The 22707-nt window shown below is 32.5% G+C and overlaps 3 protein-coding genes across 3 annotated transcripts; all 3 read right to left on the bottom strand.

Annotated features, from left to right (window-relative positions):
- Positions 1 to 1045: 1045 nt before the first annotated feature.
- On the bottom strand, positions 1046 to 6064 carry LOC147297387 (cyclic nucleotide-gated ion channel 1-like). Its single transcript, XM_086250058.1, has 7 exons — positions 5884 to 6064; positions 5120 to 5589; positions 4723 to 4935; positions 3821 to 4104; positions 3083 to 3194; positions 1949 to 2221; positions 1046 to 1809 (listed from the first exon to the last, which is right to left on the bottom strand). The coding sequence occupies exons 2-7, from the start codon at positions 5537 to 5539 to the stop codon at positions 1309 to 1311; spliced, it is 1803 nt and encodes a 600-aa protein (XP_086106184.1). The 5' UTR covers positions 5540 to 5589; positions 5884 to 6064; the 3' UTR covers positions 1046 to 1308.
- Positions 6065 to 7633: 1569 nt separating this feature from the next.
- LOC147297386 (cyclic nucleotide-gated ion channel 1-like) lies at positions 7634 to 13956 on the bottom strand. The gene is made up of 7 exons (XM_086232848.1): positions 13919 to 13956; positions 13296 to 13812; positions 12845 to 13042; positions 11963 to 12240; positions 10538 to 10649; positions 8313 to 8549; positions 7634 to 8137 (listed from the first exon to the last, which is right to left on the bottom strand). The coding sequence occupies exons 1-7, from the start codon at positions 13954 to 13956 to the stop codon at positions 7634 to 7636; spliced, it is 1884 nt and encodes a 627-aa protein (XP_086088974.1).
- Positions 13957 to 15933: 1977 nt separating this feature from the next.
- On the bottom strand, positions 15934 to 22267 carry LOC147297385 (cyclic nucleotide-gated ion channel 1-like). Its single transcript, XM_086250050.1, has 8 exons — positions 22102 to 22267; positions 21400 to 21859; positions 21119 to 21316; positions 19442 to 19725; positions 18926 to 19037; positions 17377 to 17646; positions 16671 to 17146; positions 15934 to 16113 (listed from the first exon to the last, which is right to left on the bottom strand). Exons 1-8 carry the CDS (start codon positions 22137 to 22139, stop codon positions 16107 to 16109), a joined length of 1845 nt encoding a protein of 614 aa, XP_086106176.1. The 5' UTR covers positions 22140 to 22267; the 3' UTR covers positions 15934 to 16106.
- Between the last annotated feature and the right edge of the window lie 440 nt (positions 22268 to 22707).

Genomic DNA, 22707 nt, shown 5'->3' with positions numbered 1-22707 from the left:
GGTACCAACTTTTAAAAATATTATTATATCAAACTGTGACTGTCTAATAGTCATAACTTTTTTATTGATTTATATTTTTTTTCAATATTTGCAAGGCTTAAACTTTAAAATTTAGTCTTTGAGTTATAGGACTTCATCCCCCAAACCTAAATCAAAAATATGAAATCTTTAAAAATTTTGATTTTTTATAAATTTTAAATAGTCACAACTGTGACTGTTCGACAATTACAACCGTAACTGTTCGACAGTCACAACTGTATAACAAACTAATTTGTAACCTAATCCCACATACATGCAAAGGCAGTTTGTTGGTGTAACTGAGCGTAGTTGCAAATTTGCTGCAAAGGTGCATCATTGCATGAGGGGACATCTTTATTGCCCTGCCATCAATTAACTTTTTGAGCTAGCAAAGCGTTTATAATATGATTTGTAGGGTTCCTCTGTGTTCTCTATTGTCAATGCTTAGTTTGATAATTGTGTCAAAGATGATGTGTAAATTGTGTCATCTATGACTAATTTTGTAGTAGTGAATGTCATGCCTATTGAAGTTCTTATCATATCTTGCAATGTTATTCTATAAGAATGATAATAACAATTTACGTACTGTTATTGATAAGGATGAAGACATTTTATATAACTTATTGGGTAAATGAAGTTGTTACAATTTACTTCAATCCTCTGTTCTTTTTCTCTCTCTTTTTTTTTTTTTCTGTGAACTGTAGGATTAAATTTTTATTTACCATGATAATGTTTTTTTTCTTTAAATAAGAAGTCTTTTTCGTCCTCATTTTTATAAGTTTTTGTGGGAAATATATTATATTTTCACAGTCGACAAACTTGAAGAATATAGAACTTTTGGTACGTTTCTTCTTTTTGTGTACTGTGTGGGCTAAAAAGCCTTCAGAAACAAGCAACTACGTACCAAAAAAAAAAAAAAATGAAAAAACGTCTCCATGTGCCTTGTCATTCCAATGGCAATGAAGTATATAGCCCAGTCCATGCTTGAAGCTAAGAAATAAGTATAGCTAAAATACACTCTGCGACTGTACGTTTTTTATTGCACGTTGCACATAACTATTCAATGCATAAGTCATATACAGAAGTTGAAATTGATACTTAATTTGTTGGCCATGACACTTGACAATCTGTAAATTTGGAGAATAATGGAGATTGTCGCGGGTGAGTGGTCTTCACTCCTCAGCCAGTCGGCATCTACGTACACTGAAGAATGGAATCTGGAAGACGAACAGATGTTTATCATGTTTTGTTTCTTTCAAGGACACCTGTGAAAATCTCATTAGACCTCATCTAATGTAAGGGTGGAGAGGTCCTCACCCGTGACCTGACTATTTCCCATTTTGAAACCTCATTCTGTGATTGATCAATCTCCAATTGCTGAGAATTGTTATAATTGCTTAAATCCCACCAAGGTTCGGAGACTATACCTCTCAAGTCTCTGGCCCTGAGCGCAAAGGCTTCTACTTTTGTTTTACATCTGACATTTTCGGCCGAGATAAGAAGGTGGGCAAAAGAGTTGTCGGGTGATAAGCAACTTAGAAGTTCTTCTCCATAAAAATCACCTTTCTCAAGCCACTTAATCATCATCATTGATGAGGAAACCATTTTTGTTTTTCCAGCATAATCATCGCTAGTCTTGTAGGTCCATATAGTGCCATCTATAATCAAGAGCATCAAATCAAGTGGTTTTCCCGCTCGAACAATGTAGCTATTCTCGGAATAGACCATTGGCTTGAGATGCTCACAAATCTTTTCCAACACTTGTACATCCATATTTCGAAGCCTGGGTACCTATATTAATCAAGAACAAGATTCATTATACATATACTACCTAGCTATATAGGTACACTGAAATATTTCATTTGTCCCTAGCTTCTTATGTTATTTGTTAGTAAATAGTTTATAGATGATCGAGGGTTGAAGAACATACTCTCTTTAGTGTATCCATGCAAAGATATAGTATTACTGTGAGATCTTTTTTAGACCGGGAAAGAATAAAAAGTTGACCCTTCACATCTACATCCACGTCTATGTTTTCTTTCAAGTTCTCTCCTGAGATTTGTTCCTTGAATAATTCTTTTCTTATATCCAAAGGGAGATTGTGTCTTTCCATCCACAATTCTATCATTAGCTTCTTCTTCCTCAACTTGGATTGTAATTCATTAATCTCCTCCCCCTTTGTTCTTTCCAACTGGATATATGTCTGTTTCACAATAATAAGCAACCTTAATTAGTTCATCATCAAATCCTACAGGTAAGGAGCATCTTAGTATTATAGTGTTTTTTGGGCCATATCATAGTATTGTAGTTAACTAGTTATAAATTTGTGCGTCTATTCTAATAATAATCAATCTCAGTAATTATAATATTGGCCACACGATTTATAAATTTCAAACCGGAGAATGGCTAAGATTCAATCTAAAATCACGACTCATATAACGTAATAGTCCATATATATCAACATGAAGGTCGAAAACAAATATGTTATAAACATTTGATTAGCTGTAAATTAAAGACAAACAGTATATTATAGAAAAGATACATAATATATTCATTAAAAATAATAATTTAAATAATATGTAACTTTTTATGAAAATAATATACAATAGAACATAGAATAGGGACAAAACTTTAAAAATATTTCAAAAACCCATCATTCCATCCCACTAGGCCAAATTAATGCCGCTGTAGTTTTTGACCATTCATAGAATGTAGATCAAACTTCAGGCTCCAATGCAAGATGATAGCTGTGTTTTGTGTAGAAAATCATCAAAAGTACGATAAAAAACAAAAAAAATCATCAAAAGTAAATTTGCAATTTCTCGTACATGAGTATAATAAAATTAACCAACTCACTATTGATTAATTTAGTGGTCTTTATTTTTATTTTATTGAAAGATGTTCCATCTCTCTTGAGATATTTAAAATACAATTAACGCATTTATTAGCATGTAAATGATGTGTTCTATAATCTAAAAATCTGTACACCCTTCACTGTGATGAATTGGAGCCCTAAAATTAATGATAACCACAATTAATATAGAGAGATTCATCATCAACTTACCTGCACGTTTCCAATAAAAAATAAAAAGAGTAGCAAGCCAATAATACAAATTTCAATTGCCCATAAACTTTCCCATTCGTAGGTACTTGGTTTGAGATTCGTGCCAAAATTGCTGCAAATATTGATCAAGTAATTAATATATGAGATACCAAAATTACAAATAATAATTTGATAAAAATAATTAATTAATTTTTGGCATCTCTTAGTATCAAAAAAACATTCTGTCATGATTACATACATTTTACGTGTCTACTTTTCTCATCATGTATATTAATTACTCGATGAGAAATAGAGAGAATAGATGTATACATTTATGATGGTAGGGATCTCCTATCTCCAAATCCCCCATTCCCTGCCTGTCCCCTCTCATATATTTTGAAACAATTTTTTTTTAAAAGTAAAACAAGAATTATGAAAAGGTCCTCAAAATCTGTGAGAGGGGAGAGAGAGACAAGGAATTTGGAACAGGAGATCTCTACTCCATTTATGACATAATTAACAATTAACTATTAGTCTAATAGTATTTTTCTCAATATTAGAAGAGGTCCAAAATTTAATGATTTAGATGGATGAATGGATCACAGTTTTTTGATTTTTTAAAATAAAGAAAAACATCGGAAATTATCTAGTGAAAGATGAAACTTGTTTTTAGTAAATCGGTCAATTGTCAATATATAGCTCAAGATGCATGCATGTATGCAAACCTTAAATTAATGCAAACATTAAATTAATGCAAACCTTAGATTTCTGACGCCCCACCATAAACAGTAGTAAAGCTTTGTTGCAAAATTTCTTTGCCCTGTGGTACCAGACTGAAAGGCATCAAGAAATACTCCAAAATCAAATATTGTGGCATTTTCTGGATTTATAGGACATAATTTATCTAGGATCCCAATATTTGTTGAATTACTAGTATCATCGCAATAATAAGTAGTTGTACATCCAGGAGTATTTCTACAAGCTTGATGCCAGCACACTGTTTCTCGTTGAATAGAAAAAAAGTACCAAAAGGCTCCGAATACCTAAAAAATAATAAATTAGTTAATGCAAAATTGTGAGGAAAGTAATAAAAGTGAATTATCACATCTTTCTTAAAGTGCACGTGTGTTGACATCATTTATATATATGATATATGTAGTCCAAATTAATATTTTTGATCCTTATAGTTTGACATGATTTCCATTAAATCTTCGTAGCTTAAAAAGTTGTAGTTGTACGTACCCCTATTGGTTGGTATAGTCTGCAATTAAGGACAAAAACTCAACTTGATCTAATTTTTGTTTGTCGAAGTATGGCCACAACTGTAATGAACTTCAGTGAAAATCAAGACAAACTACGTGGACCAAAAAGTGTAAGAGTGATTCTATTTTGACCCACCTAACCAAACAATATTGATTCGAACTTTTATTATGTTGGCAGACCTGGATGCACATTGCCCAAATGCCGTGTGTACACCCTATGTATATGGAGCTAAAATTTTGCAGTAGGGTCGAGAGAGAGTTTGCAAGGTTCTTCATTCGATTATTGTAAAATTAAATGTTTGGTAAGACTAAGAGCCGACGTACACCTTTTAAAAAATAGTGGTTACGAACATAAAAGAAAAAAAAAAAAATTATGATCACAAGAAGCAAGAAACTTACATGACTTGAACATATGTAGAGGAAAAAACTGAATGAACCTTTAACCCATTTCCGGGTCAATCTAATACGATTTCGGTAGTATGCGAGCGAGATGACAACCTTTGGCAGATATTGGAGGGCAAGAATGAAGTCCATGGCCAGAATCGCAGTTCCATAAAAATCATAAAAATATCCAGAACTCGTCATTCTGAAAAAGAACACTAGTATTGCCACCTACACAGATTGCAATAGGAAAGGGTTCGAGTCAACAGATATTGTTTGCTGTTGTCTATGGCTCAAACTCAAAATCTCAAATGTACGTATTCTCTCTCTATCAGAATTATGAGAAAATAATATCATAAACAAAAGAGAAAATTCTTGATATTAATAATAATAAGCAACTAAAAGATTGACTTACTTGTGGGATGGGAAGAAGAGAGAAAAACAAGAGCACGTGGCCGACATTAAACAAGCGCATGCCGGCAACAAGTGCCTTTCCAAATGCAATGAGCTTACTCATGATCATTGCCTCCTGGTCAGGCTTGAAGTGAGACTTGAAGCCCGATGAGATATTGTTGCAAGTGATGACTATTAGAGCAAGAAAGAAAGGGACATCTGAAAGTGATCGCAAAGTGAGAGCGGCAATGCTTAACTTTTTGTCCATCTCAACGCATTTGTTTTTGTCATCGATGATTGGAATATAAACGAACAGAGGATCTATTATCAGTCCATTTATCAAATACCAACTTATAGTAATAAGACTCGCCCCCTTCGGATTCCCCCATTCCTCAATATGTTTCTTCGCCAAATTCCAGAACGACTTTCCTAATATATTCATCTTTCTTCGGACCTACTTGCCCCCCACTAATAATCTCTGTTGAAGTAACGCTGATTAAAAAAAGAAACCACTAGTTTAGTAGCTTAGTCTCAGTCTGAGGGTGCAACAACAGACTACAACAGTTCTATATTGCTTGTACAAGACTGTAAGGATATGCTAATATATAAACAATATCTCTATCTTTATCCAATTCCGGCTAGTACTAAAGTTCTGAAATAGAGGCTGCCCAATTCGATCAAAACATTGTGATAAACACTTAATTTGAGCTGTATACTCAAATCTCCTAAAATGAGAAAAAAAAAAAAAAAAGCAAATTAAAATATAGGGTAAAGTTTGAAACTAACCTTATAACGTCAATGCTTTCGTCTAATTCTTGATGCATAACTTAAATCTGGCCTGTCGCAGTTGGTGGACAGCCTAATTGGAAGAACCGTAGAATTTGCCCTTTTTTACACCAAAGTTTAATTCTACCTTCCCCTAAAGCCAAAAAATAAAAATAAAATCTGACCGTCTATAAACTATTAATGTGTAGAGCCAAGCCAACAAAATTCTTTGAGCTTCCAGCCCCCCCCCCAAAAAAAAAGAAAATGAATTTATCTTCAACGTTAATTGCTCTTGACAAATGAAAAATTCTAATAATCAGTAAAAGTTTTAACCCTTAAAATAATATCATTTTGTTCATCCACCAAGGATCTAGAAGTGACATGCAAGTGTACATGCAACCATGAGAATGAAAATCAAAGGAATATAAAGAGTGGAGTAAAAACCTTCTTTAAAATCACAGATCATACAAGATTTGAGGGTGTAGGGAGAGGTAGAGACAGAAACGTATTAACTTACTTGACAAAGACTCTGTTGAATTTGGCTAACGACTTTGCAGCAATTCCAGTTGTGGAAACCAATTAAACTGGAATGTGGGTCGGTGGGTTTTGTAGGCTTAAGTGCTTAACCCCTTGTAAGTACTCTCTGACGAAGACTCCGTCCACAAGTTGAGTATATTTTAACTTTTTTCCAAAGTATCTTCTACAGTGAAGATGCTGACGTAGTCCACAAGTTCAGTGTTTTTCAACTTTTTTCCAAAGTATCTTCTACAGTACAACTTGCTGATAAATAACTAAATTAGTAGTTTAAGGGTAGAAAGAAAATGATCGAACTCCAAATTGTTCTATTCAAGTTGCTTTCTATAATTGATTATAATTGCATTTTATAAGTCATACAAAACGCTTGTTTAGCAGACTCCGTATCATTAGATACCATCAATAGCCAAAGCAAATGGTTCAAAAATTATTAGGCTAGGCAGCATGAGGTCATAGAGAATAATTAAACTGCTATGACAATGGAAGACTTGGAAGTTTTATAAAAAGCTCAAACTAGTGTAAGGCATTAATTCCTTTGTCCTGAGAAATACTCCTCACAACAAAACAATGTCATTAGCATAAGTTTAGGAAAATAAATGTCAAATGTACGTACTAATAATAATGCAGGCACCTAAACTCTAAACCCCCTACCCTATTCCTGCTCCCTAGCCCAACAAAAAAGTGTAAACAAAATATGACATTTCTACATGTCACAAATATATGTGCCATTGCAAGCTCCTAGATTCTAAACCACCCATCCTCCTGTTCTTGCTCCCTTGATTATTAAGAGGTATATACAAACCAAGTCTGCATGTCACATAAGTACTTGCCAGAGATATATAATTCCACGTGTCACATATGTCCTTATTAATTTGATGTCCTTAGTTATTAAGGACGTTCTTTCCTTTTATATTTCAGATAAGAAAAAAATCACTAAAAAGGATCCGTTTGGTATCATTTTTTAAAAACATTTTTATAAAATAAAAAAAAAATTTACAGAAAATGAGAAAATTTGTTTGGTAACTGCATTTTCAGGCCTCCTCTTTTCTCTCCTCCTATTCATCATCTTCCCAAATACCCACACACACAGGCACATCAAAACCAACAGACCCGAGTACTTATGGTCCATCAAAGAAAAAATTATGACAATACTGAAGAATGGAATCTGGAAGACGAACAGATGATTTGATGGGTTGGGAAAGTTGTGTTTCTTTGGAGGACACCTGTAAAAATCTCATTAGATCGGCCTCATCAAATGTAAGGGTGGAGGGGTCCTCACCCGTGACCTGACTATTTCCCATTTTGAAACCTCATTCTGTGATTGATCAATCTCCAATTGCTGAGAATTGTTATGATTGCTTAAATCCCACCAAGGTTCGGAGACTATACCTCTCAAGTCTCTGGCCCTGAGCGCAAAGGCTTCTACTTTTGTTTTACATCTGACATTTTCGGCCGAGATAGGAAGGTGGGAAAAAGAGTGACATTTTAGAAGTTCTTCTCCATAAAAATCACCTTTCTCAAGCCACTTAATCATCATCATTGATGAGGGACCCATTTTAGTTTTTCCAGCATTATCATCGCTAGTCTTGTAGGTCCATATAGTGCCATCTATAATCAAGAGCATCAAATCAAGTGGTTTTCCCGCTCGAACAATGTAGCTATTCTCGGAATAGACCACTGGCTTGAGATGCTCACAAATCTTTTCCAACACTTGAACATCCCTATTTCGAAGCCAGGGTACCTATAGTAATTAAGAACAAGATTCATTATACATATACTAACTAGCTATATAGGTACACTGAAATATTTCATTTGTCCCTAGCTTCTTATGTTATTTGTTAGTAAATAGTTTATAGATGATCGAGGGTTGAAGAACATACTCTCTTTAGTGTATCCATGCAAAGATATAGTATTACTGTGAGATCTTTTTTAGATCGGGAAAGAATAGAGAGTTGACCCTTCACATCTACATCCACGTCTATATTTTCTTTCAAGTTCTCTCTTGAGATTTGTTCCTTCAATAATTCTTTTCTTATATCCAAAGGAAGATTGTGTCTTTCCATCCATAATTCTATCATTAGCTTCTTCTTCCTCAACTTGGATTGTAATTCATTAATCTCCTCCCCCTTTGTTCTTTCCAACTGGATATATGTCTGTTTCACAATAACAAGCAAGCTTAATTATTTCATCATCAAATCCTACAGGTAATGAGCATCGTAGTATTATAGTGTTTTTTGGCCATATCATAGTATTGTAGTTAACTAGTTATAAATTCGTGTGTCTATTCTAATAATAATCAATCTCAGTAATTGTAATATTGGCTGGCCACACGATTTATAAATCCCAAACCGGAGAATGGCTAAGATTCAATCTTAAGACCATATATATCAACATGAAGGTCGAAAACAAATATGTTATAAACATTTGATTAGCTGTAAATTAAAGATAAACAGTATATTATAGAAAAGATAAATAATATATTCATTAAAAAGAATAATTTAAATAATATGTAACTTTTTATGAAAAATAATATACAATAGAACATATATTAGGGACAAAACTTTTAAAATATTTCAGAAACCCATCATTCCATCCCACTAGGCCAAAATCATGCCGCTAGCTGTAGTTTTTGACCATTCATAGAATGTATGATCAAACTTCAGGCTCCAATGCAAGATGATAGCTGTGTTTTGTGTAGAAAATCATCAAAAGTTGGATAAAAAAAGAAAATCATCAAAAGTAAATTTGTAATTTCTCGTACATGAGTATAATAAAATTAACCAACTCACTATTGATTAATTTAGTGGTATTTATTTTTATTTTATTGAAAGATGTTCCATATCTAAATTCCCTCTCATGAGATATTTAAAATATATATAATTAACGCATTTATTAGCAAGTAAATGATGTGTTCTATAATCTAAAATCTGTACGAGTAAATTACATTTTAGTATCTCAATTATACCTCATGTTTTAAGTTAGTACCTCAACTTTTAAAAGTTGCATTATAATACCTCAACTTTCATTTTGTGTCAATTTCATACCTCCGTTATTTTTCCGTTAAAATGACCGTTAACTGCTGATGTCGCGTCATTGTTGGCATTGACATGGCCTAAAATTTGTGCCACATGGATAAAAGTAATTAAAAAACACTGAAATTTTTAAAAATAAATATTAAAACCTTTATAAATAAAATAAAATAATTAAAAAATACAAAATAAAAAACACAACACCCAACACTCCCCCACCCACGGACCCCACCCTTTTCTTCTTCTGCAATTCTCTCATCCCCCATTCTTCACGAACCCAAATTACAACATAAATACAAATAACAAAACAATAAAAAAGAAAAGGTCCCAGATCTTCCAACTCCCCACAGCGCCTCCCCACCACCTCACTCTAGATCGCGACCCACTGTCTTTCTCTGCCCAGTTGAAGATCAGAGATTGCAGGAAAGGGAGAGAGAGAGAGAGAGAGAGAGAGAGAGAGAGGATCGATCGCCGGCCGGTGCTGGGTTGGAGGGGAATGGGGGTGGGTGCGCTGCTAGTGCTAGGTTGGGGATGTGGGGTTTTTAATTTTTTGTTGTTTGGTTTTTAATGTTATTTAATTTATTTTAATTTTGATTAAATACTTATTTTTAAGAACAAGAATAAGAAGAAGATGGGATAATTGCAGAAGAAGAAAGAAGAAAGAAGAAAGAAAGAAAGAAAGAAGAAGGAAAAAAAGGGTGGGGTCTTTGGGAGGGTGCTGTGTTATTTAGTTTTTATTTTTTATTTTTTATTTTTTATAATTATTTTATTTTATTTATAAAGGTTTTAATATTTATTTTTTAAAATTATAGTTTTTTTAATTATTTTTATCCACATGGCTCAAATTTTATGCCATGTCAATGCCAATGATAACGCCACATCAGCGCCACGCCACCACCTTAACACATTTTGACGGAAAAATAACGGAGGTATGAAAGTTGAGGTATTATAATGCAACTTTTAAAAGTTAAGGTATCAAATTGAAATACTAGGTATAATTGAGGTACTAAAATGTAATTTGCCTAAATCTGTACACCCTTCAATGTGATGAATTGGATCCCTGAAATTAATGATAACCACAATTAATATAGAGAGATTCATCATCAACTTACCTGCACGTTTCCAATGAAAAATAAAAATAGTAGCAAGCCAATAATAGAAATTTTAATTGCATAGCCACTGTCCAATATGTTGGTACTTGGTTCAAGATTCGTGCCAAAATTGCTGCAAATATTGATCATGTAATTAATATATCAGATACCAAAATTACGAATGATAATTTGATAAAAAAAAATTAACTAATGTTTGGTATCTCTCAGTTAAAAATAAAAATTAAAAATTCTCTGTCGTATATTACTTGATGAGAAGTAGAGATAATAGATGTATACATTTGTGACATAATTAACAATTAGCTATTAGTCTAATAGTATTTTTTCCAATATTGGAAGAGATTCAAAATTCAATGATTTAGATGAATCATAGTTTTTAAAATTTTTTTTTTATTTAATCAACTGTCTTCTATAAGTTTTGAACTCAAAACCATAGTTTAATAATATATAGGTAAAGAGTATTTCAACTAAAAAGTAAAGATTTATATTATATCAAATTGGTTTCAATGAGGGTGAAATTTTGAACAATTGTGAAAGACGATTTATAGTCACGTTAGATTGAATTTGTAAGTGAAATTAATAACATATTGATCAACTTATTGTATTTAATCCAACCCTTGAGTGCAACGAGTGCTTACTAGTGCTCAAAGTTTGTCCCTCAAATAAATAGTACTCTATATCATATATATATATATATATATATAACATATTTCTACTAGGAGGAGAGCTTTAAAGCTAACTACTTAGCAATTTAATACGAATCTAATCATCATTTTGAATTCACCACATGAGTTCCAAACCGTCCAGTTTTTAGGTCTCATTTCAAATACCATCATTACAAAAAAATTAACCAAGTCAAAAACTATTTAGTCATTTCACTGTAATCAAATAAATAGATAAATACTATGTTTTGATAAAATCATATAATTGGTTTTTATTATAATTAAATAGCTAAAAATCTTCTAATTTAGGAGATTTTTTGTAAAGATGATATTTGAAGTGACGTGTAAAAAATGAATGATTTTGATTATGAAATTACATCGTGTGGTAGGCCTAAAGGACAGTTATATAGCTTCATATGAACTTACTAAAACTAGTTAATTTTAGAGCACTTGAAAATCTAAATGATTCTAATTAATTATGAGATTACATCTGAATTTAGTTAAAATGTAATCCAACTTATTCAAACATTAATTGGAATAGACTTTCAAAAGAGCTTTGGAATAGATATTTATTTGAAAATTTCTTATTTTGAAATAAATTAATTTCATATTTATGCTTAAAGTCAAGAAAACATTGGAAATTATATATCTAGTGAAAGATGAAACTTTTTTTTAGAAAATCTGTCAATTGTCAATATATAGGTCAACATGCATGCATGTATATATGCAAACCTTAAATTAATGTAAACATTAAATTAATACAAACCTTAGATTTCTGATGGCCCACCATATACAGTAGAAAAGCTTTGTTGGAAAATTTATGTGCCCTGTGGTACCAGACTGAAAGGCATCAAGAAATATTCCAAAATTAAATACTGTGGCATTTTCTGGATTTATAGGACATAATTCATTTAGGATCCCGATATTTGTTGAATTATCATTGCAATAATAAGTAGATGTACATCCAGGAGTATTTCTACAAGCTTGATGCCAACACACTATTTGTCGTTGAATAGAAGAAAAGTACCAAAAAGCTCCAAGTACCTAAAAAATAATAAATTAGTTAATGTGAAATTGTAACGAAAGTAACAAAAGTAAATTATCACATATTTCTTAAAGTGTGTTGACATCTTTTATATATATATAATATATGTAGTCCAAATTAATATTTTTGATCCCTATAGTTTGACATGATTTGTATTAAATATTTGTAGCTTAAAAAGTTGTAATTGTACCCTATAGGATGGTTTAGTTTGCAATTAAGGACAAAATCCCAACTTCGTCTAATTTTTGTTTGTCAAAGTATTATTACTACTACTGTAATGGACTTAAGCGAAAATCAAGACAGACTATATGGACCAAAAAAGTGTAATAGTGATTCTATTTTCACCCCACCTAACAAACAATATTGATTCTAACTTTTATTAGATTGGCAGACCTGGATACACATTGCCCAAATGCCATGTGCACACCCTATGTATGTATATGCAGCTAAAATTTCGCAATAGGGTCGAGAGAGCTTGCAAGGTTCCTCATTAGATTATTGTAAAATTAAATGTTTGGTAAGACTAAAAGCCGACACCTTTTAAAAAATAGTGGTTACGAACATAAAAGAAAAAAAAAAAATGACAAGAAACAAGAAACTTACATGACTTGAACATATGTAGAGGGCTAAACTGAATGAACCTTTAACCCATTTCCTGGTCAATCTAAGACGCTTACGGTAGAATGCGAGCGAGATGACAATCTTTGGCCAATATTGGATGACAAGAAAGACGTCCACAATCGCAATTTCATAAAAATATCCAGAACTTGTCATTCTGAAATAGAACACAACTATTGCCACCTACACAGATTGCAACAGATCGACTAATGAGCGTAGGACAATTAATAATGACCAAAATACGGGGGTTGACTTTTTTTTTTTTAAAGAGAAAAACATGACTATTTTCGAGCAACCCATTAGTCAAATGTATTCGATCTCTATCAGAATTATGATATGTCTACTGGAAAAATAATATCATAAACAAATTAAATAGAATTAAATTCTTCATATTAATAATAATAATAATAATAAGAAACAAAAAGATTTGACTTACTTGTGGGATGGGAAGAAGAGAGCAAAACAAGAGCACGTGGGCGACATTAAACAAGCGCAAGACGGCAACAAGTGCCTTTGCAAATGCAATGAGATGAGTGATTGGTAGAAGAAACGGAATTGCCTTTGCTGGGATTAATCTTGGTCTCCGTAGCCAATCTGGGTCAGGCTTGAAGTGAGACTTGAAGCCCGATGAGATTTTCTCGCAAGTGATGACTATTAGAGCCAGAAAGAATGGGACATCTGCAAGTGATCGCAAAGTCACAGCGGCAATGCTTAACTTTTTGTCCATCCCAAGGCATTTCCTTTTGTCATCGATGATTGGAATATAAAGGAACAGAGGATCTACTATCAGTCCACTTATCAAATACCAACTCATAGAAACAATAGTCGCCACCTTGGGATTGCCCCATTCCTCAATATGTTTCTTTGCCCAATTATTAATCCAGAACCAACATCCTAATTCATCTTTCTTGGAACCTACTTGCCCTTCAGTAATGTCTGTTGAAGTAATTACACTGATAAAAAAACCAAAACCATTAACAATAAATTCTCAAATCTCCTAAAATGAAAAAGAAAAATAAACTAAATTAAAATGTATATAGACTAAATAATTAAACTAACCTTATAACATCAAGGTTTTTGTCTGACTTTTGATGCATAACTTAAATCTGACTGTCAGATATCATGCCTTAGACTATTAACGTGTAGAGCCAACCAAACTCTTCCTCCCCCCCTCTCCCTCTCAAAAAAAAAAGAAGAATTGCTCCTGACAAATGGAAAATTCCAATAATTAGTGAAAGTTTTAACCCTTAAAATAATATCATTTTGTTCATCTACCGAGGATCCAGAAGCAACATGCAAATGTACATGCAACCATGCGAATGAAAATCAAAGGAATATAAAGAGTAGTGGAGTAGAAACCTTCTCCAAACACGTACACACAAAAATAATACTCTACATATAGTACTCGATCTACATATATAGAAATTTTATAGTTGATCCAGAAATAATTAAAAAGAAGAAATCTTATAAAGTGGATCCCCCACCTTCAAATATAGTTTACTAAATATACATATACAAAATCACAGATCATACAAGTTTGAGGGTAGAAAGAGAGAAATATATTAATTTACTTGACAAGTTAAGAGAGGTGGCAGGCTCTGTTGAATTTGGCTAACGACTTTGCAGTAATTTCATTTGAGGAAACCAATTAAAAATGGAATGTGGGCCGGTCGGTTTTATAGGCTTAACCCCTCATTATAAGTACTCTCTGACGAAGGCTCCGTCCACAAGTCAAGTATATTTTAACCTTTTTCCAAAGTATCTTCTACAGTGAAGATGCTGATGTAGTCCACAAGTTAAGTGTTTTTCAACTTTTTTCCAAAGTATCTTCTACAGTGAAACTTGCTGATGAATAAGCAAGTTAAGGGTAGAAAGAAAATGAACTCCAAATTGTTCTATTCAATTTGCTTTCTATAATTGATTATAATTACATTTTATATATAAGTCGACCAAAACGCTTGTTTAGCAGATTCCATATCATCAGATACCATCATTAGCCAAAGCAAGTGGTTCAAAAATTCCAGCGACATCCAACTTGAGGGACCAGAACACAAGTACACAAAAATATTGTTTAATGGCCTAAATAAATTATGAGGACATAGAGAATAATTAAACTGCTATGTCAATGGCCAAAAAAAAAAATACACTGCTATGACAATGGAAGTTTTATACAAATCTCAAACTAGTGTAAGGCATTCCTTTCTCCTAGAAATACTGAGGAAAAGAAAAAATTAATAATACTTTCATTATTGATTTTGTTTGGAATAACTGAGCAAATTATTTGGATCAAATAAAGTGACAGTCATCAATTGAGTGTCTTGGCCATTAAAATACTCAATTAATGACTGTCACTTCATTTGGTCCAAACAATTTGATCCGTCTTTTGGACCAAATAGCATTAGTCATACATCCTTAGAATATATTCTTAATTAATTATATCCTAAACCCTATAACCCCCTTCCTTTCCCATTGAACTCCCCCAACCTCGATCTCTCTTTGTTAAAATGAATGTACGTGGATGGAGCTTGGGACGAGTCTTCCTCTATAGCGGGCTTGGGGGTTGTTATTAGATCGAGATGAGTCTGGCAATCCCACATCTTTGCTTGTCAACCTTGCTCTTCTAGACCTGCTTCCCCCTCTTTATGCTTTCCGTTGTTTCTATTATTTTTCTTAGTCCTCTCGTGATATATAATTGCAGTGCATTTGACAACCCAATAAAATTGCTTGATTTTTTTTTTTCCTGAGAAAATGTTGACAACTCATGCTCAATCTTGCAAGTTGCTAATGATCACTAAAATCTTAATAAATAGTACTGAGGAGTCAATAATTGAAAGATGGAGAACAAATGAACCTCAACTTTACGATGTATTCAATTCAATCTCAATATAATTAGTTACAGTTGGAGTTAAAAGTCTTACAATTTTAAACTCAGCTCAATTTGCTACTGAATTTGCTATAATTGATTACATTGCATTTTACAAATCAATTCCCATAATGATTTATGTTTTGTTTGATTACCCCTTTTAGCAAGTGTATATACACTACAAAAACAAAAAAACAGCTTAAGATTACCCAAAGTGACTAGTTCGTCGCCTGTCTATTGTTTTTTTAAATGATGGAGAAGAGAACATTAATGCACTGTAATATGGGGCTCATCTTGGAATTCTTTATAATTGTCTCCAAATAATGAAAATGAAAATATCAATCCATCATAATGTTACAAAAAAGAAAGTCTTTAGGACCTCATTTATAATGTTTGAGGAAATTACAGATTTGGTCCACTTATTTTATACCTAGTTCAATTTTGGTCCACGATCTTTTTTAAGTTCTGTTTTGGTCCACTAATTGTTTCATTTGTTCAATAAAGGTCCAGATTTGTGACTTTAAATCTTTTGGGTTGTGTTTTCTTCAATTATAATTGAAGTATAAGTTATATTTCATCATTTTTTAGTCATAAAAACAAATTTGGAGTATTATAATCTAAGAGAATTGAGATTTGGTGAAATTTGAAAAATTGGCAGTTTTGGGTACCCTACTTTAGGGTCAATTATCTTGAATTTTAGAACTCCAATTTGAATGATCTTTATATGGTTGTAAAGAAGAAATGCATAGCTTTAAAATAAGTATATATTTGCTGAATTTGGGTGAGATTTGATAGGGTAAAAAATAGGCCAAATTTGAGAAAACAAATCTGGACCTTTATTGAACAAGTGAAACAATTAGTGGACCAAAACAGAACTAAAAAAAGATTGTGGACCAAAATTGAACTAGGTATAAAATAACTGGACTAAATCTGTAATTTCCTCATAATTTTTCTTCTGAATTCTCATCTATTTGATCAATCGGGTTGCAGGGAGGTGCCAACTTTTCCAATTGCTGAGAATTGATATAATTTGTTTCATTCCACCAAGTTATCCAACTGCCCAAGTCCTTAGCCATGAGAGCAAAGGCTTCTACTTTTGTTTGACATTGGACATCTTCGGCCGAGATAGGAAGGCGAGAAAGAGAGCAATTGGGTGATGCGCAGCAACTCAAAAGTTGTTCTCCATAAAAATCACCTTTTTCAAGCCACCCGATCTTCATCATTGATGAGGAACCCGTTTCTGTTTTTCCAGCATCATCACCTTTAGTCTTGTAGGTCCATATAGTGCCATCTATAATGAAGAGCATCAAGCCAAGTGGTTCTCCTTCTCGAACAACGTAACTATTCTCTGTGTAGATCACTGGCTTGATATGCTCACAAATGTTTTTCAACGCTTGTGTATCCAAATCTCGAAACTTTCGTACCTATTTTAATATATACTTGACATTCATTAATCATGAATAATTAAGAACAAGATTGATTATATATATAATTATATTTACTAACAAGGTTCATTCCAAAATTTCATTCGTCCCGGCCATGCACTTGCCACTTAGGACTCGATCATGTTAATTTATTAATAATTTAACATACTATCTGCCTTCTGTAATTTTTTAGTAAAATGTTCATATATATATGAAGTCGAGGAACATACCTTTTTTAGTATATCCTTGCAAAGATGTTCTACTGTAAGATCCTTGTCATTTTTGGAAAGAATAGAAAGTTGACCCTTCAAATCCACGTCAACGTCAATGTTTTCTTTCATGCTCTCTACTGAGTTTTGTTTCGTGTATATTTCTTTTCTTATTTGTACAGGGAGATGGTGTCTTTCCATCCACGATTCTATCACTGGATTCTTCTTCGACATCTTGGATTGTAACTCCCTAATCTCCTCCCCTTTCGTTACTTCCAACTGGATATATGTCTGTTTCATAATAATAAACAAGCATAGTTCATCATCAAATCCTACAAGGTGTGAGCATTGTAGTTAACTATTTAATTTGTCTCTCTACTCTTAATCCATCTCATCAATTATATTGGCCATTTAATATATAAATCTCAAATCGAAGAATGGCTAAGATTCAATCTAAAATCACTACTCATATATATATATATATATATATATATATATATATAACAAAAAAGACCATATATATTCATGAACATTGAAAACATATATGCTTTAACCATTTTGATTGGCTGTAAATTAAAGATAAACAGTATATTATAGAAAAGACAAATAATATATTCATTAAAAAGGATAATTTAAATAATATGTAACTTCTTTATGAAAAGATAATTTACAATAGAACATATATTAGGGACAAAACTTCAAAATTATTTCAAAAATCCATCATATATTCCATCCTACTAGAGCAAATTAATGCCGCTGTAGTTTCTGACCATTCAAAGAATGCATGATCAAACTTCGATCAGGCTCCAATGCAAAATGATAGCTGTGTTTTGTGCAGAAAATCATCAAAAGTAAATTTGTATATGAGTATAATTAAATTAACCAACTCACTGTTGATCAATTTAGTGGTATTTATCTTTATTTTATTGAAAGTTGTTTCATATTTAAATTCCCTCTCCTGAGATAATAAAAATAGAATTAATGCATTTATTAGTATGCAAATTATGTGTTCTTTGAATCTAAAAAAATTATTTACATTTACACCCTCTGAAATTTATCGTCTTTTTATATACACCCCCTAGGGTTTTACAAATTACATATACACTCATTGAGATTTCAAAACTATTGCACATAACCCCCTCCAATAAGACGAAAAATGATGAGAATGTATGCAAAAAGGCATGCTAAGGGATGTAATGGCCAAATAAGATTACTCAAAATGTAAGGTCCAACCTCAATACAAATATCTTCTTTTTTGTTTATTTATTGTTTTCTCTTATAGGGAGTTATGTGTAACAGTTTTGAAATCTTATGAGATATATGTGTAATTTTTGAAACTCCAGGAAATATATGTGAAAAGACAATAAATCTCAAATGGTATAAGTATAAATAACTCAATCTAAAAATTTGTACACCCATCACTTTGGATCCCTAAAATTAATGATAAACACAATTAATATAAAGAGATTCTTTTTTTTGGTACGGAGGGGGCCAAAGGCCCACGAACATAGAAAGTATACCAACGTTACTCTATTAATTAATATAGAGAGATTCATCATCGACGACTTACCTGCACGTTTCCAATGAAATATAAAAATAGTAGCAATCCAATAATAGAAATGAGAATTGCAAAGCAGTTTTCCCACACGTAGTTACTTGTTTCGAGATTCGTGCCAAAATTACTGCAAATATTGATGAAGTAATTAATATATGAGATACCAAAATTACAAATAATAATTTGATGAAAAAATTACTAATATTTGGTGTCTTTTAGAATTAAAAAAAACTTCACCATCATGATTATATATATTTGATGTGTTTACCTTTTCATTATGTATATATGTATATAGAAAATATTCAAATATTGATTGGAATAGACCTTAGACAGAGCTTTGGAATAGACATTTATTTGAAAACTTCTTATTTTAAAAAAAAGGTAACTAGCATATTTATGCTAAAAATGAAGAAAAATATTGGAAATTAACTAATGAAAGAGGGAAAGATGAAACTTGTTTAGAAATTATGTCAATTGTCAATATATAGCTCAACATGCATGGATGTATCCAAACCTTAAATTAATGCAAACCTTAGATTTTTGATGCCCCACCATAAACAGTAGAAAAGCTTTGATGAAAAATTTCTTTGCCCTGTGGTACCAGACTGAAAGGCATCAAGAAATATTCCAAAATCAAATATTGTGGCATTTTCTGGATTTATCGGACATAATTCATTTAGAATCTTGATATTTGTCGAATTATTGGTATCATTGCAATAATAAGTAGTTGTACAATCTGTAGTATTTCTACAAGCCTGATGCCAGCATTTGATCTTTCGTTGAATAGAAAAAAAGTACCAAAATGCTCCAAGTACCTAAAATATAAAAAATTAGTTAATGCCAAATTGTGATAAAGTAACAAAAGTAAATATCGCATATTTCTTAAAGTGTGCGTGGACATCTTGTATATATTATATATGCAACCCAAATATTTTTTATCCCCATAGTTTGAAATGATTTCCATTAAGTCTATGTAGCCTAAAAAGTTGTAGTTGTACCCCTATAGTTTGACTTAGTTTATTAAGGACAAAAAGTCAACTTCGTCTAATTTTTGTTTGTTGAAGTGTTGGCATGGCCCCAAGTGTAAATCAAGACAACCTCACAGCATAAGATTGAAAGATTTAAACCTTCCTCTTCAAAGCGAAAGCGGGCATAGCCAAAACATATAAAAATAGGCCGTAGCCACCCATGATGGTCCAGTGAGAGAGTAATGAAGAGAAAGAGAAAAGGTAAGAAAGAGAGGGAGAGATATAGAGAGAGAGGATGAGTGGCCAGGGGTGGTCGCCGACAGTGAGGAGGGGGAGAGGGTGTTTGGTGGCAAATCAGATCGGGTGGGGTTGTGGGTTGTGGGTTTCATTATTTTATTATATTTCATTTAAGGGTATAATGGAAAGTTTTGGAGGAATCTTTAAAGAGAGGTAAGACAGAGTGTAATATCAAACCAAACTTTGTGAACACTTTTTAAACCATTAATGGAGTTTCGGTTTTGTCCTTAATTTCAAGTTAAACCAAATTATAAGGGTATAATTGCAATGTTAAGAGTAGCTTCTCACATTGGGAAACAAAGCCTGATAATATATAGAGTATAAGGTCTTGGGTCTATTTACCCATTAATTACTACTTTGTTTTGTGTTTGTGCTACAATTTCTTAATGCAACTCTTTAAGTATAAAATTTGACCCAAAGAAATACAGTTGGAAGGGTCATGAAATTTGTCCTAGTTCGATCCCCCACCCATTTGAAAATAAAATAATACTTTTATGTTTGGTGTTAAAACTCAAGAGAAAAACCTAATCAAACCCTAATTTCCTATGAGAATGAACTCTAAATGAACTCTAAATCCTCGCCCATCAAAAAGTTGTGAACTAGTTTATGGTAAACAGAAATGATCTTTTGAATATAATAAACAACTGAGTAGTTTTCTATTAAAACACTAAGTTTAATTATCTCATCGAATTCTATAATTATTGTTTTGAAAAAGAAAATGCAACATAAGACTAATATTGATTCCAAGTTTTATTAATTAGATTGGCGGAGCGGCATACGCATTGCCATAATGACATGTGTACAACTTATGTATGGGGAGCTACAATTTGGTCATTCTGATTATATATTGTAAAATGAAATGTTTGGTAAAGAATAGTACTAGTGGTTATGAACATAAAAGAAGAAGAAAATTGTCTATGACAAGAAAGATGATGAAACTTACATGACCTGCACATATGTAGAGGAGTAAATTGAGGGAAGCTTTAATCCATTTCCTGGTCAATATAAGATCCTGAGTGCTGACTGCGTGCATGATGATAAGCCTTGGCAGATATTGGAGGAAAAGAAAGGCGTTCAAAAAGGGACTTTTATAAAAATCTCCAGAGCTTCTCATTCTGATAAAGAAGACAACTGCTGCCACCTACACACACAGATTGCAAGTATGTAGAGAGAGAGAGAGAGCGAGAGAGAGAAACAAGAATACAAGATGCATCGATGATTTACTTGTGGGATGGGAAGAGTAGCGAGAAACACGGCCACGTGGACGGGATTCAACAAGCGCATAGCGGCAACAAGTGCCTTTGCAAATGCAACCGGGTCGGGCTTGAACTCAGACTTGAAGCCCGACCCGATATTCCTGCAAGTCCCTAGTACTGCAACGGCGAAGAAAGGGAGATCCGAAACGGATCGCAAAGTGATGAGAGCGGGAATGCTCAAGTTTTTGTCCATCCCAAGGCATTGTTTTTTGTCATCGATGGTTGGAATGTAAAGAAACAAAGGATCGACGATGAGTCCAATCAAACACCAGCTCATATACACAATACTCTCCGTCTCGGGATGCCCCCATTTCTCGATAATTTTCTTTTCCGAAATCCAGGATGAAGATGCTCTTATAAGTTTTCTTGATGATTCATCTTTCTTCGGACCTACTTGCCCTCCACAAATATTCTCTCTTGAAGTAACGCTGATAATAAAAAACTTGTTCAGGTTGCAACAACGAACCAGTACAAATATAATATGCTATATATATATATTAACAATATCTCTATCTTTATCCAATTCCGGCTAGTACTAAAGTTCTCAAATAGAGGGTGCTCAATTAAAACATTGTGATAAATAATTAATTTGGGCTGCGTACTCAAATCTTCTAAAATGAAAAAGAAAAAAAAAATCAAATTAATATATACATAGGGTAAAGAAACTAACCTTATAATCTCAATGCTTTGGTCTGACTCTTCATGCATAACTTAAATCTGATGACTTACTTGACTTACTTAGATAGAGATAGAAATACATTAACTTACTTGACAAAGAGAGGTGGCAGACTCTCTTGAATTTAGCCAACGACTTAATGTGCAGTAATTCCAGTTGTGGAAACCAATTAAAACTGGAATGTGTGTCGGTCGGTTTTGTAGGCTTAACCCCTCATAAGTACTACGAAGACTCCGTCCACAAGTTAAGTATATTTCAACTTTTTTCCAAAATATCTTCTAGTAGTCCACAAGGACCCGTTTGGTATCTTACTTAATTTTTTATTTTAAATTCAGACTTTTTTTTTTTTTTCAATTTGAGTTTTCAAAATCATTTTAAAAATTTATTTGATATGAAATTTGAAAACAAATTTAAATTTTAAAAATAATGACAGCTAAAAAAGAAAGAAATGTGAAAAAAAAAAAAGTATATATTTTATCATTTTTTAGAAGATGCCTCTTTTTTTAATTTTTTTGAAAATAATCTACTAAACATGTTTTTTTGTTTTTGAAAAAAAAAAAAAAGTTTTTGAGTAAGATACCAAACAGCCCAAAGTTTTTT

Source organism: Dryas octopetala, chromosome 1 (genome assembly GCF_963921425.1).
Source record: "Dryas octopetala chromosome 1, drDryOcto1.1, whole genome shotgun sequence".
NCBI classification, from domain to species: Eukaryota; Viridiplantae; Streptophyta; class Magnoliopsida; order Rosales; family Rosaceae; genus Dryas; species Dryas octopetala.
Note: the sequence above shows the minus strand (reverse complement) of the source record. Positions and strands in the feature narration are given on the sequence as shown.